Source organism: Acanthochromis polyacanthus, chromosome 21, assembly GCF_021347895.1.
Source record: "Acanthochromis polyacanthus isolate Apoly-LR-REF ecotype Palm Island chromosome 21, KAUST_Apoly_ChrSc, whole genome shotgun sequence".
Taxonomy (NCBI): Eukaryota; Metazoa; Chordata; class Actinopteri; family Pomacentridae; genus Acanthochromis; species Acanthochromis polyacanthus.
In genome coordinates this window covers 8,337,833-8,352,164 of record NC_067133.1, presented here as the reverse complement: position 1 = coordinate 8,352,164, position 14,332 = coordinate 8,337,833, and the positions used below count along the sequence as shown (strand labels likewise).

General features: G+C 38.0%; 1 protein-coding gene across 2 annotated transcripts in view; it reads right to left on the bottom strand.

Moving 5' to 3' along the window:
• Window positions 1–14,332, bottom strand: part of taok2a (TAO kinase 2a) — a 39,287-nt gene that overhangs the window by 23,319 nt on the left and 1,636 nt on the right. For both annotated transcript variants that reach the window (XM_022199954.2, XM_022199955.2), the window contains exon 2: window positions 3,264–3,404. In XM_022199954.2, coding sequence (XP_022055646.2) covers window positions 3,264–3,395 — 132 coding nt within the window. In that variant the 5' untranslated portion in view covers window positions 3,396–3,404. The remainder of the gene's footprint in view (window positions 1–3,263; window positions 3,405–14,332) is intronic.

The following is a 14,332-nucleotide window of genomic DNA, read 5'->3' as shown; positions in this document are numbered from 1 at the left end:
GAAAACAGAAACGAACACTGTGATCCGCATCATTTATTTCTGGATCAAACATTTTCTCAAAGCTATTCAAAGTGCTTAATCCCCCAATGGGCTTAATCCTAAATCCAGCTGAGGATGCCGCTAACAGACAGCAGACGTAGTGACACCGCAGACTGTAAACAACTAAATCATGCATCAAAATCTGCTCGACTGTAAATAATTCCTCAACTCGGCATCTCAAAAAACGGAACAGTCTGTGTTTCAGGAGGATCGCTGGTAATTTCATACAGTAGAAATCTGGTTAAATGATGCAAATTGATGCACAGCTTCTATTTCCGCAGCACATCTCTGATGGCCTTTTAAGGATCCTCTGAAACTCAGACGTTGGGTGGCAGCGAGAACACTGTGGAGGTGTTTGTCTACCGCACAGCCGCAGGAATATTTTACAGGTGAAATGAGATGTGCAGCCATAGAACACACATTTGTTGTGTTCCCACTGTTTTCTAATTAGGTGCAGAGAGATTTTTTCTTTTTTTTCAGGCTCGCAGTTTCTTTATTAATGACAAACGCGGATGAGACATGAAAAATCCCACACAGACGAACACGATTACTGCTCAGGCTTCCACAGAAACGCTCCAGAAACTAGATAAACATTTCAGCAAACCGATTCTGTGCAGCGTAATCTCGGCGTGTTGCTGCTTTCTACCTGCACACAGGACAGGAAACGGCACCAACAGCTGGAGTATTCAGGTCACAAATTCTCCTTGCATGCTAGCGTCAGAGAAAAGATATTATTTTTGGCAGCTACCTGGTAGCGTTTTCATAACCATAAACTGGTCCAACCTGTCGGAGACTGCCAGGGCCAAATTATCAAACTGAACATTTAGAGGGAGTTGACTCCAAACTACTCGTGAAAGAAAAAGTAACAGAAGTGTGGCTGCATTTAGTGCAAACAAATGGGCAGGAATACGACCAAAATAGGACAAAATGACATAAAAATGAGGTAAAATGAATGAAATCTGAAACAAAATGTTACAAATATGCCAAAAAAAGACCAAAATCTAACAAAAACAACCATGTAAAGACACAAAATGACCTCAAATAAATGCAAAATCTCCACAAAAAGATGTGAAATTAACAAAGATGTAAAAATCACCTCAAGAAGATGCAAAATCCCCACAAAAGACACAAAACCACCTAAAAAAAAGACACAAAATCACCCCCAAATGACACAAGATTACCACAAAAAAGTGACAAATAGAAAAAGATGCAAAATCTAGCAAAAATATGGAACACAAATTGACCAACAACAGAATGAATGGTTATAAGCAGAGGCAAAAGAATCCGGATGTGACCAAAACAACCACAAAGAGATGCAAATTAGCCAAAAAAAGGACCAAAAAATGACAACAAAGAGATAAAATGGCATCAAAAAGAGGCAAAATTAACAAAATCAGACAGAAAATGTCACAAATGTGCCAAAAAAATGACAAAAATCTAACAGAAACAACCATGTAAAGAGACATAAATCAAGACTAGGGGACACAAAATGATCAAAATAGGACAAAAAAAAAATCAATACCAAGAGACAAACTGGCAACAAAAAGACATAAAATGAATGAATTCAAACTAACAATGTCACAAATGTGCCAAAGAAATGACTAAAATTTAACAAAAACAACCATAAAGAGACATAAATTAACAATATGGGATACAAAATGACCAAAAACAGAATGAATGATTACAAGCAGAAGTTAAAGAATCTAGATGTGACCAAAACAACTGAAAAGAAATGCAAGTTAGCCAATATATGACCAAAAAAATGATCACAATGAGACAAAATGGCATCAAAATGGGATACAAACTGACCAAAAACAGAGAAAATTGTTACAAATAGATGCAAAACTATCAAGACATTACACAAAATGACAAAACTTTGGCAAAAGTAATCATAAAGAGATGTGAAATAAAGAGACATAAAATTAACAATATGCGATACAAAATGACCAAAATAAGACAAAAAAATAAATACCAAGAGACAAATTGGCAACAAAAAGGCGTAAAATGAATGAAATCACACAAAAAATGTCAAATGTGCCAAAAAATGATAAAAAAAACGAACAAAAACTACCAATATGTGACACAAACTGACCAAAAACAGAATGAGTGGTTAAAAGCAGATGAAAAAGTATCCAGATGTGACCAAAACAACCTCAGAGACACAAGGTAGCCAAAAGGACCAAAAAATGACCACAAAGAGACAAAATGGCATCTAAAGGAGGCCAAATGAATAAAATAAGACACAAAATGCCCCGAATATGCCAAAAAAAAGATCAAAATCTAACAAAAACAACCAAAAAGACACAAAAAATTAACATAAGAGGCAAAAAAGACGTAAAAACAGCACGAAAAATTTCAAAAGTGCCACAAAAAGATGCAAAATCACCAGCTTATAGAGTGTATTTTCAGAAATCATATGAACACATGCAGCTGCTCTTCAGCAATAAACTCTCATGACAATGATGTGGAATGTTCTGTTACTAACAGCATGAGAAAGCAGGGAATCTGTCACTCATAACTATGTTACTGTATTAATGAGGGTTACTATGACTGAAGCTGCCTGTCCACTTAGCCGCTAACCGCTAGCATAGCCTTAGCCACTGTGAAAGCCGCTTATGTCCTCATTTGTGGAGACGTTTGTGCTTCTTGTTCAGCAAAGTGGCGCAGCTATTTTGTTTGAGAACTGAGGAGCAGAATGATGTTTGTTTTGGACATAGTGCTGCAATGCGAGTAGAAATCAATCAATCAATCAATCACTGAAATTCACCAGAGCTGCTACAGTCTGCTCATGTGCTCGTCTGTCTCTCTGTGTAAACAGCAGCTTTCAGTGACTGGCTGTTACTCATGATGTCAAACCAATCAGAGCTGAGAGCACAGAGTGACGACAGATTTTCAGCTACATCAGAGCCAAAGCAACACGTAATCTGTGCATAAAAATCATAATATCGATAATACAAAGATGCCCCGATCTCCAGTATTTAGCAGCACATTGAGGGAACACTGGATGAACAGTGGACTGTAGCTCGCAGTGATCAGGCTGCTGTGTGCTGTTTGAAAGCACCTTAAAAATCTATAATTTCCTCCATCCAGACAAACCTTTTCTCTGGATTTGTTCCCCACATGTTGCTGCCACAGCTTACCATCAGCTGATAAAAGGGTAAGGGTGAAAGAAAACACTCCAAGAGCAAACATCTGCTGTCATCAAGGAGATAAACTTCACTCACAAAGTAGACGGCTCCGAAGCTGCCGTGGCCGATCTCTCGGAGGTCAGCGAACAGCTTCTCCGGATCATCTTTGCAGAACAGATCTGCCACCTCGGGGTCCTTCAGATTGCCCGCCCGTGCATTCGAGGGCATGGCCAGGGCCTGAAAGCAGAGAGAACACAGGTCAGTGCTGGAAAAACCAAAAACACAGGTTAAAGGTTAAAACAAGGCTTCAGCACCCAACTGTTTCTGTTGTCGTCAAATTTAGCCTCTTTCTGGTTCATTAAAAGATGATTTTTCACTGGAGGCTTGTTCTGAAATGTGAGAATCTTTTTCAAATCACTCAGTGAATCTCTTCAACTTTTGAACTCCTTCCTCTGTCTGTACAGGCATTTCTGCAGCATCAAAAACATTAATAATTTTGATTGATGTGCTGAAAAACTTGGCATCACACTTAGAGTCAAAGCAGATTGAAATGTGTGTTTTTTGATTCTGGTGGAGGGGGACCACCCTCCGCTTTATATCTGGATCAGGGACTGGGAGTCCATATTGTTTCTGAAGGATGCAAAGCGTCAGTTTTCCACTTCACTTGTGCAGAAATCATCTAATTAATGTGTTAAACATGCCGGAAAATGCATTCTTGTCCTCTTGTGTGACCCATTTGCTAAAACTCACATGCACCAAACAGACTCCATCAGCTTCCCTGATATCATCAATCTGAGCTGCAAGTCAGAAATATTGTGTAACATCATAAAAAATACTTTGGGAATGAGCAACTACATAATACAACTACCATGAGACATAAAGTGATGATAAAAAGACAAAGCAACTATGAAGAAATGTAAAATGATTCCAAAAAGACACAAAGCGACTACTGAGAGATGTAAAAAAAAACTACAAAGATTTACAGAAACTGCAAAGAGGCATAATGCTACTACAAAGACGTAAAGAGACTACAAAGACACTACAAAGAGACACAAAGCAACGACAGAGACATGAAGTGACTACAAAGAGACAAAGCAACTACAAAGAGAGGTAAAATGACCACAAGATGTGAAGCAACTACTAAGAGATATAAAGAGACTACAAAGAGGCAGAATGCTACAACAAAGACAATTAAAGCAACTTCAAAGAGACGCAAAGCGACTACAAAGAGATGTAAAGCAAATACAAAGAAATGTACAACTATAAGGAGATGTAAAGAAACTACTAAAAGAAAAATGGATTACAAAGAGACATTAGGCGACTGCAAAGATACACAATTCCACTACAAAAAGATACAAAACAACTACAAAGAGACGTAAAGCAGCTACAACATGATGTGAAGCAACTGCTAAGAGATATAAAAGACTACAAAGAGGCATAAAGTGACAACAAAGTGAATTAAAGCAACTACAAAGAAATGCAAAGCAACTATATAAACATGCAAACAGACGCAAAACAACTAAAAGATACAGAATGTGACAAAAAGAGGCATAAAGCAACTGCAACATGAGGTGAAGGAAGTACTAAGAGATGCAAAGACACTACAAAGAGGCATAGTGCAACTACAAAGAGATGCAAAGCAAGCAGTCACAGCAAGATGTGAAGCAATTACTAAAAGATATAAAGAGACTACAAAGATGCAAAATGCTACTACAAAGAGAATGAAAGCAACCACAAAGAGACACAAAGCAACTACAAAGAGACGGACAGCGACCACAAAGACACTCAACACGACTAAAAGAGACGTAAAGAGACTACAAAGATGCATAAAACAACTACAACGAAAGATGAAGAGACTACAAAAATGTAAAGACACTACAAAGAGGCATAGTACAACTACAAAGAGACGTAAAGCAGCTACAACATGATGTGAATTAACTATAAAGTAAGGCAAAGCAACTACAAAGGAGGATAAAGTGACTACAAAAGAAACTCAAAACAACTAAGAGAAGTAAAGCGACTAGAAAGAGACATAAAGCAACTATAACAAGAGGCGAAGGGACTACAAAGAGATGCAAAGACACTACAAAGAGGCATAGTGCAGCTACAAAGAGACGTAAAGCAGCTACAAGGACGCACAGCATGAAAAACATTAGTAATGCTCATTGCTGTGCTGAAAGATGAAATGTTTCTGATTCTGGTGGAGGGGGACCACCCTCTGCTTTATATCTGGATCAGGGACTGGGAGTCCATATTGTTTCTGAAGGATGCAAAGTGTCTGTTTTCCACTTCACTTGTGCAGAAATCATCTAATTAATGTGTTAAACATGCCGGAAAATGCATTCTTGTCCTCTTGTAAAGTGACCCATTTGCTAAAACTCCCTCACATGCACCAAACAGACTCCATCAGCTTCCCTGATATCATCAATCTGAGCTGCAAGTCAGAAATATTGTGTAACATCACGGGAATGTCACGACTGGCTGCTTCTGGAATAAGAGTGTGGAGTTAACACGGGATCAAACAGCAGCCTTATCTGAACCGGCTGATCTATCTGGGACAGTAACCAGCTGACATGTGGAGGCTTGAACACGGTGAACTGTGGGAAGAGCCGGTTACAAACCGAACCAGAGCGACGCCACGACGTGGGGGAAACAAAATGGCAACTGAGTTTCACAAAGTGCACTTCAACGTGAATGGAGTTCAGTTATTCACTGTTGGGTTCGGTGATGTATGAGCAAAAAATGGCGTTTAACAGAATCCAAAATAAGAACGCCGACAGTCTAGTTCATTTACCGGCTACACATGGTGACATTCAGATGCTCTTTGTGTTGTAAAGCTGCAGAATATCAACTCAAATCTGCAAAAAATGACACTTGATTACAGGTCTGAAAGTATTTGTAGCTATTGCATATTTAGATAAAAACACATTTACTTAAAAATATATGGATTCAAAAGCATTTACCTATAGCTACAACACAGTATTTTTATTACTTAATTGATCTGCTTCAGGGAAATTTAAGTAAAATCTCAACACAAAGATGTTTTACAAATAGATTTTATTCTGATGTCCATCTTGTTTGAATTTGTTCTTGTAAAATTCTCTCACATTAGCTTTCAAAAGCGGTTTACCGGCAATAAAAAAAATGGTTGAAAAGGAATCTTTTTCCATCAGCGAGCTAGTTTGGCTCTAAAGGCACATTTTGCTAGCCTAGCCACGCTAGACAACCCACGGCAACAAATTTAATTCTCTGCCAGGGTGGGTCTAGTTACCCTCCATAAGGCTTGAGGTTGGATGCTCCTAAAACTGGCCGGACGCCTTCTGCCTCACCATGAAGTGTAGAGGCAGAAGGCGGGCGTAACTAAGTGACGACAGAGGCGCGACGATTCTGAGAGAAACAACCGGAAACAACTAGCCTAGCCACGCTAGACAACACACGGCAACAAATTTAATTCTCTGCCAGGGTCGACAACAAAAAACGACAACAGTCGTTGAGCTCCATTAGCACCGACTCTGAATAATCTTTCTGCTAACATGTCTGTAATATACTTGAGCTTCACCCATTGACTGTATAAATAAGGCTTCACCAAACTACCGCATCCTATGATTTCCAGCGCTCTAGGAGCCTATTCGTTGCGCTGATTGGTTGTATACCTACCCAATTGCTGCAGAGTGATTTGATAGACAACCTTTTAGCCCGCCTCCCTCCCTGTCGAGCGTGCCTAGACCCTTGCGTCTTCAGAGCATGGGTCTAGCACGGCTAGGCTAACATTTTGCTGTAATCAGTTAACCCTTCTGTTGACTTCATTTACAGGCACCAAAAAATATTGTTTCCTTTCCAGAAAAATCCAAAAATTCAGCAAAAAGATTCCCCAAATTTTGGAAAATTTGCAAAACCTTCAGGAAGAAAATTCCAGTACTTCCTTTAAAAAATTCCCTTAAAAGGTTAATTTTTGAAAGAAAAAAAAACCCTCAAATTTGGCAAGAAAATTATTGTAAATATTTTCAAATATGAGTAAAAAAATATCTAAAATGATTACATATATATCAGTAAAACTTATTGCTGGATTTCGGTTGATTTTTTTGTCAATGTTCTTAAAGAGTCATTTTTAACATTTCTTTTCTCTACCAAAAATGTTCAAAGATTTCCCAAAAATGTTGAAAATGAGAACATCAGAAGTTTCACTGTGAAAACATTTTTTTCCCCCACATATTCAAACTTTTAAATCGATCAGTTTTGACTCGCAGGATGACACGAGGGTTAAACACATTCATTGAGGACTTTATACTCAATGAAGTTGGATTTTAAAACAATTTTTTTTAACACAAACTGCTTCAGTTTTCATTGACCCCATCAGAAAGGTCAGAATTCTCCTTGTTTATGAATCAGAAGGGTTCTAGTGGAGATAGTAGTATTCTATCCAGCTGATAAACCAACATGGAGGACGGTTAACCGACTGAATCTGAACTGTTTTCAATCAATTCGATCAACGCAACAGTCCAGATGTGATTCCTTCTTCCTGTTGGGTTACCGAGTCATTTTAAACTCCTGCTTTCTGTGCAGCTACAAAGAGCTGCTAAGGACTTTAATTACATAATGATTTAAATGGACTTAAGCAGAAAATGTCAGCTTTAAATTAGTCCTGCAACAAATAGCTCTTTTCATTACCGTTTAATCAGCTGTTTGTTTTCTCCACTTATCTACTTATCATAAAAAAATGACGAAAAAAAACAAACAAAAGAGCTTTTCTGCAGCCGAATGTCTCACTCAGTCCAAATATATTCAGTTTACAGTCACAGAGGAGAGAAATATTCACATTTAACACAGAATTCAGACAGTTATTCTTTAAAAATGGCTAAAACTGATTAATAACCGACCAAAACAGTTGCTCTGATTAAAACTTTCCCATTCTGAAATGTGTTTCAGTGGAAAATCAAACACACACACATTAAAATATTATCAAAATACTTCATGTAATGCAGCACATAAAAAAAACATCTAATCTGAGTCACTACTTATTACTGTATTTAAGCAAAGTTAACAAAATAGGTAAGATAACCTCCATGTTTAAGACTTTTTCACATTTAAGAAGCTGCAATCAAAGAGCTCAAATTAAGAAAGAATAAATAAATCCAAATAATCAATGACTAATTTCATAGATAACTTGTAGATTAATCGTTGCAGACATTTCTCCGAAAGTTTCTCTGCTGCTTGAAAAATAATAACAGCTGCAGATTAATTTGCTGTTTATTTACTAAACAAGTGCAGCTCCAGAAACTACAATAAACCCCCCACTAGTGGGACAGATCTATATTCAACAATGTAAATAAATCTAAGAGAAATGATTTTCTCTCCACATTTAATAAGGTTCAGAAACTAAAAAGCCTGCAATTAAAAACTATTATCATCGTATTGATTATTTTTTTGGCTCGATTAATTACTTGTTTGGTCAATAAAATGCTAGAAAATGGTGAAAAATGTGGATCAAATGTCTTGTTTTGGCTGAAGATCTTCAATTTACTGTCACAGAGGAGGAAAGAAACCAGAAAATATTCACATTTAAGAAGCTGAAATCACAGAATTACAGAAAAAAATGACTTAGGGACAATAAATCAATTACCATAATAGTTGGTAATTGATTTAACGGCAGGCAGCTGGTTGAGAAGGTCGCATCTACTGAAAATATCGATGTTTTCTAGTGTTTCTTGAAAATTTGCTAAATTTATTTACTGAACATCTGCGGCTAAAGTTGGAATAAAATAGAAAAAAAATCAATAATGAACACCAGACCAGCGGGAGGAAGCTGAATTTGGCCAAGATAATAAATCAGAGAGAAAAGGAACCTCTACATGGATTTAATTTACATTTAATTACATGATTTTATCTTGTGCATGTTAAGAACCACCACTCAAATCAAAGACCCACTTAGATAAATCCATTACAATCCAAACATGAGCCGAGCCGAGCTTCAGATCAAATCATCCGACTAAACGTGGCCTCCGGCTGTCATCTGAAGCCGCCGCCGTCGCCCGTCCCTCCGACTCGGCTCCATAATGGGGTTAATGTGAGAGCGTCGGAGCCGGAACGGAACCGGGCCGCCGTGATTCAGCCGCTCTAATGCAGCGCTGGCGGGCTGCTTCCTTTTAAAAACACTGTGGATGTGTTCTAGACGAGCAGACAGACTCCAGCCTCCCCCCCCCCCCCCCCCCCCCTCCTCGACCCAGCAGCTCTTCAAAACGCACTGAACCAATTTCCAATTATACATTATGTGGCACTCGGTGGCCTGACGGTGTTCAGTCCGAGGCTGGAGGCCGCCAGCAAAAACAACCGTCACAAACTGTGGCTTTTTACAGATTTTTTTCCCCCCGCGCAGAGAGAAGCTCAGCTGATTAAAAACCTTTCTGATGTTCTTCTCATCCAGCAGGGACCTTTATCACGTCAATCTCCTGCTCTTTTTCTATCGCTCCGCACTCCGCCACGCTCTTTGAAATTCAAATTTAATGCTTATTAAGACCTCGACGAAGAAAACTGAGCAGCCCTCCACACCAGAACGGAAGCACAACAGTCCTAGGTGACACCGTTCAAATCCAAATCCACTTCAAAATCTAAATTATTCACACGCTGATTCACATCTCAGGGGGAAATCTGACACACAGTGATTAGAATACGACAATAAAAATATTTTCTGCAGCGCACCGTGTTAAAAACATGACGGATTTAAATTTAAAAAGCATAAACATGTAATCTGGGTCATTATTGACTGCAGAACCGCTGATTCTGTGTTTAAAAATGCAATTTTATGATGTAGGTCAAGATAGTTTTTCTCTTTAAGAATGTTTGGGACTCAGTAATGTTTATTTTCAGTAACTATGCAGGTTATTTTTTCATTTCACTGATTAGGTGTTTGCTCTATAAAATGTCAGAAAAAGATTAAAAATGTCTCAGAAAACATTCACATTGAAGAAGCTGGTATCACTGAGTTTAGGCAGTTATTCTTCACATTTTTGATGTGTTTTTAAATACTCAGATTAAATATCAAAATGCTTGACAACTAATTAAATAATCGGAGCATATATTCACACGGTGATATACATCTCCATGCAAATATTATATAGGATTATTTTCAAAAAAACTAACCAAAATATTTACTGCAATATCATGTGGTCCACGCTTCTGCAATATATATAAAAACATAACAGATTTAGAATAAAAAAGTGTAAACATGTAATCTGGGTCAATATTTACAGCAGAACCGCTGAGTCTGTGTTTAAAAATGCAAAGTAATGAAGCAAATCAAGACAGCCTCTCTTCATAAGGTTCTAAATGTCTCAGAAACAAGAAAATATTCTCATTTCAAAAGCTGCAATCTGAATAATTTAGACTTTTTTTTATCTTAACAAATGACTGAAACTGATTAACTGATTATCAAAAACAGTTGGCGTTTAATCAATTAACCCTTAAAAAGCCGGGACCGAGTATACTCGGTTCACGCTTACTCATACACACAGACGAAACCGAACATTCTCGGCTCGCTAATTAACATAAAATATGCACACATCCGTATGTTTAAGTTGACCAATGGTAAGATATAAACATTGGCCCCAAATTCGCTTATTTCAAACTATAAAGCCGTATGATCCGTTATAACGAAGCCGCAATTACTAAGCTTTTATCGGGGCCGTGTGCCGTAATAACACGGCCGAAATTCACAATGACGAACGTCTACGACAATGTGACCTCGCAAGACTTGATCGATATTTTTATGGATTAGGTGGTTTTAGAATATGTACTTCTCCAGAAACATGGCCTTGTAAGGGTTAATTTTTATAGATATAACTAAATTCGATATTCTTCACATGCTAATATAGCCTAGCCACGCGACACCCATGTTTCTGACGGCACAAGGGTCGAGGCACGCTCGACAGGGAGGGAGGCGGGCTAAAAGGTTGTCTATCAAATCACTCTGCAGCAATTGGGTAGGTATACAACCAATCAGCGCAACGAATAGGCTCCTAGAGCGCCGGAAATCAGAGGATGCGGTAGTTCGGTGAAGCCTTATTTATACAGTCAATGGGTGAAGCTCAAGTATATTACAGACATGTTAGCAGAAAGATTATTCAGAGTCGGTACTAATGGAGCTCAACGACTGTTGTCGTTTTTGTTGCCCGACCCTGGCAGAGAATTAAATTTGTTGCCGTGTGTTGTCTAGCGTGGCTAGGCTAGTTGTTTCCGGTTGTTTCTGTCAGAATCGTTGCGCCTCTGTCATCACTTAGTTATGCCCGCCTTCTGACTCTACACTTCATGGTGATTCGTCCAGACAGTTTTAGGAGAATCCAGCCTTGAGCCTTATGGAGGGTAACTTGACCCACCCTGGCAGAGAATTAAATTCTTTGCCGTGGGTTGTCTAGCGCGGCTAGGCTAATGCTAATATGCATCTCCAATAAAAACCTAATACACATATATTGAAATGTAGCAATCAAAATTTAACGTTAAATTTAAGGCCATGTGTCCCATTTTTATGCAACGTGAAAAACATCACAGATTTAAAATAAATAAAAAAAGAGTAAACCTGAATTCTGATTCACTATTTGCTGAACTGATTTGTCTTCAAATATGCAAAATAATGATGGGAGTCAAGATCGCTTCTTCTCCAATAAAACCCTAATTTACACTTATTTAAATGTTAAATTAAATGTCGTGTACCACTGTTAGGCAACACGTGAAAAACATCACAGATTTAAAATAAAAAGGCGTAAACCTGTAATCTGAATCACTTTTTGCAACTGATTTTGTATTTAAATATGCAAAACAATGATGGAAGTCGACATAATTTCCCTTTTTTTTTAGAGCTTTTTATGATCTTAAATGTAAAACATGGCATTTATAAACACATTTTAATGATCCGCGTGGACAAATGTTCACAATTATAAAAGTAGAAAACTATGAAAATAATCACAGCCTTTAAGCAAAAGTGAAGCGCGAGCATCAGGATGTAAACTGGCGCGTTTAAAGAACCACGCTGAAGTCGATCGCTGTCATTGTTCACCGCTTACAGCTTCCTCAGTCACACGTTAAAACACAAACAAAAACTCATTCACTGTCTCTCAGACCAGAAGTCGTCTCGCCGCGTCTATTTTGGTCGTTTTCCAACAAACGCGGTCGTTGTCACAAGGTAAATCACGCAACGCTGGAAAAGCGAGTTTCCTCAAATTCCTACGTGGAAAATCAGCTCAGTTAAGTTAAATGTGAAGGAAGCATTTGGTTTGAAAGGAAAAAGGGGAAACAGAGCCACAGACTGTTCTTTTTAAACCCAAAGTGTGACGTGAAATTTGGTGTGTCAGTGGCGCCGAATGACCACAATCACATGTTCAGTCCTGATCTGCAGTTTAACAAAACAGAAGCTCCTTGTTGTGAGCGTGGGGGGTGGAAACACATTTATTAGCGCTAATAAACAACGAATAACTGAGGGTGAACGCTCATTTTAGGGGAAACAGAAGTGGACGGCAGCATGAGTGTCAGATTATTCCTCAAACTAAAATATCCACAAAGTGCATCACTGATCACAACAAATACATGAAAAATGCATCCAATGCTGCAAATTACAAAGTGAAAGCTGAGTGTGTTTTCATGATTTGAAGCCAAACTGAATCGCTCCAAAGTTATTTGGGAGGAAATCGGGATACTCAGGATGTGTGGCTTTGATTTTAGGTTTACATAAGCGTCACATCGAGCTCTGCCCCAAAGCGGAAACCTCACATCTATGAAGACAGTTTTGTTTAGACGCTCAGGCTCCATAAATGGCCTCCACTCCGCCCTCATTAAAACCTTATCAACAGAAACGAGCCTCATTCAGCTGCTTGGAAGTTAACATCATGTCTCTGAGCAGCTGATTTAAAGTGACTACATCCCTGTGCAAAATCACTTAAATGTCAAATGCTTCGGCCTCACAGTGTTTGGATTTTTTTAGAACCTAAAAGCCACCAGTTTAGATGTACTTTAACCCTCCAGTTGTCCTCACTTACGGGCACCAAAAAATATTGTTTCCCTTGTCTGAAAAAAAAATAAAAAATTCAGCAAAAAAAATCCCAAAATTTTTGGAAAATGTGTAAAACCTTTAGGGAGAAAATTCCAATAATTCCTTAAAAGTTTCCCTTGAAAGTTTTATTTTTTTTTAAAAATTCTGCAAATTTGGCAGAAAATTCTTGTAAATATTTTTCAAAAAATGAGTAAAAATCTTCCAAAAAATCCTAAAAATATCTAAAGTGATTACACATACATAAGTAAAACTTCTAATATTTTCTTTAAGAACATTCACAAAAAAATCGATTTTTTTTGTGAATGTCCTAAAGAAACATTTTTAATATTTCTTTTTTTCCCAACAAAAATGTTCAAAGATTTGCCAAACATGTTGAAAATGTGGACATCAGAAGTTTGACTGTGAAAATATACTTTTCCCCCACATTTTCAAACTTTAAAACAGGCCAGTTTTGACCTGCAGGACGACACGAGGGTTCATAAAAATACACCCCCACAGTAGAGAAAATCAATGCAACAAAAGTCAGCATTTCTCATTTATGACATTGTAATCTTAACTTGTAGTTGTTCTTTATATATCTACCTTTATTTTTGATGACTAACTCAGCATGGAGAACACCACATTTCTGAAAATGTTCTTCACAGATTATTTTTTGAGCTGCTATTTGCTAATAGTTGTGTTGCTCCACCTTTCTCTTTAAAATACCCCACAGGTGTTTTATTGGATTCAAGTCAGTACACATACTGGTCCAGGTAGCAGGTTTCATTGCCTCCTTTTATAGTGTGATTTTTTTCATCCTGTGTGATTTTGGCAGCATCCTTTGGATGTTATCAGGCTTGTTCTTCCAGTTTCTGCAGACTGGGAGTCGCTCTGTCAGACAGTATTTTGGTTTATCCTCAGACATTCATGCTGCAGCTACAAATGTTATCACACTCACACCTTCATGGTTCACTGTCAGGACGATGCATTCACTGTGGCAGTCCTAGTCTAGACTCCATCTGAGCCCATTGAGTTTATCTTCATCTAACCAAATAATGTTCTCCAACATTCATCAGGCTTCTTTTCATGATCTGTAGCAAACTTATCTTGTGGATTTGCTCAGAAAGAAAACAAGCAAGTTTTTTTTTCT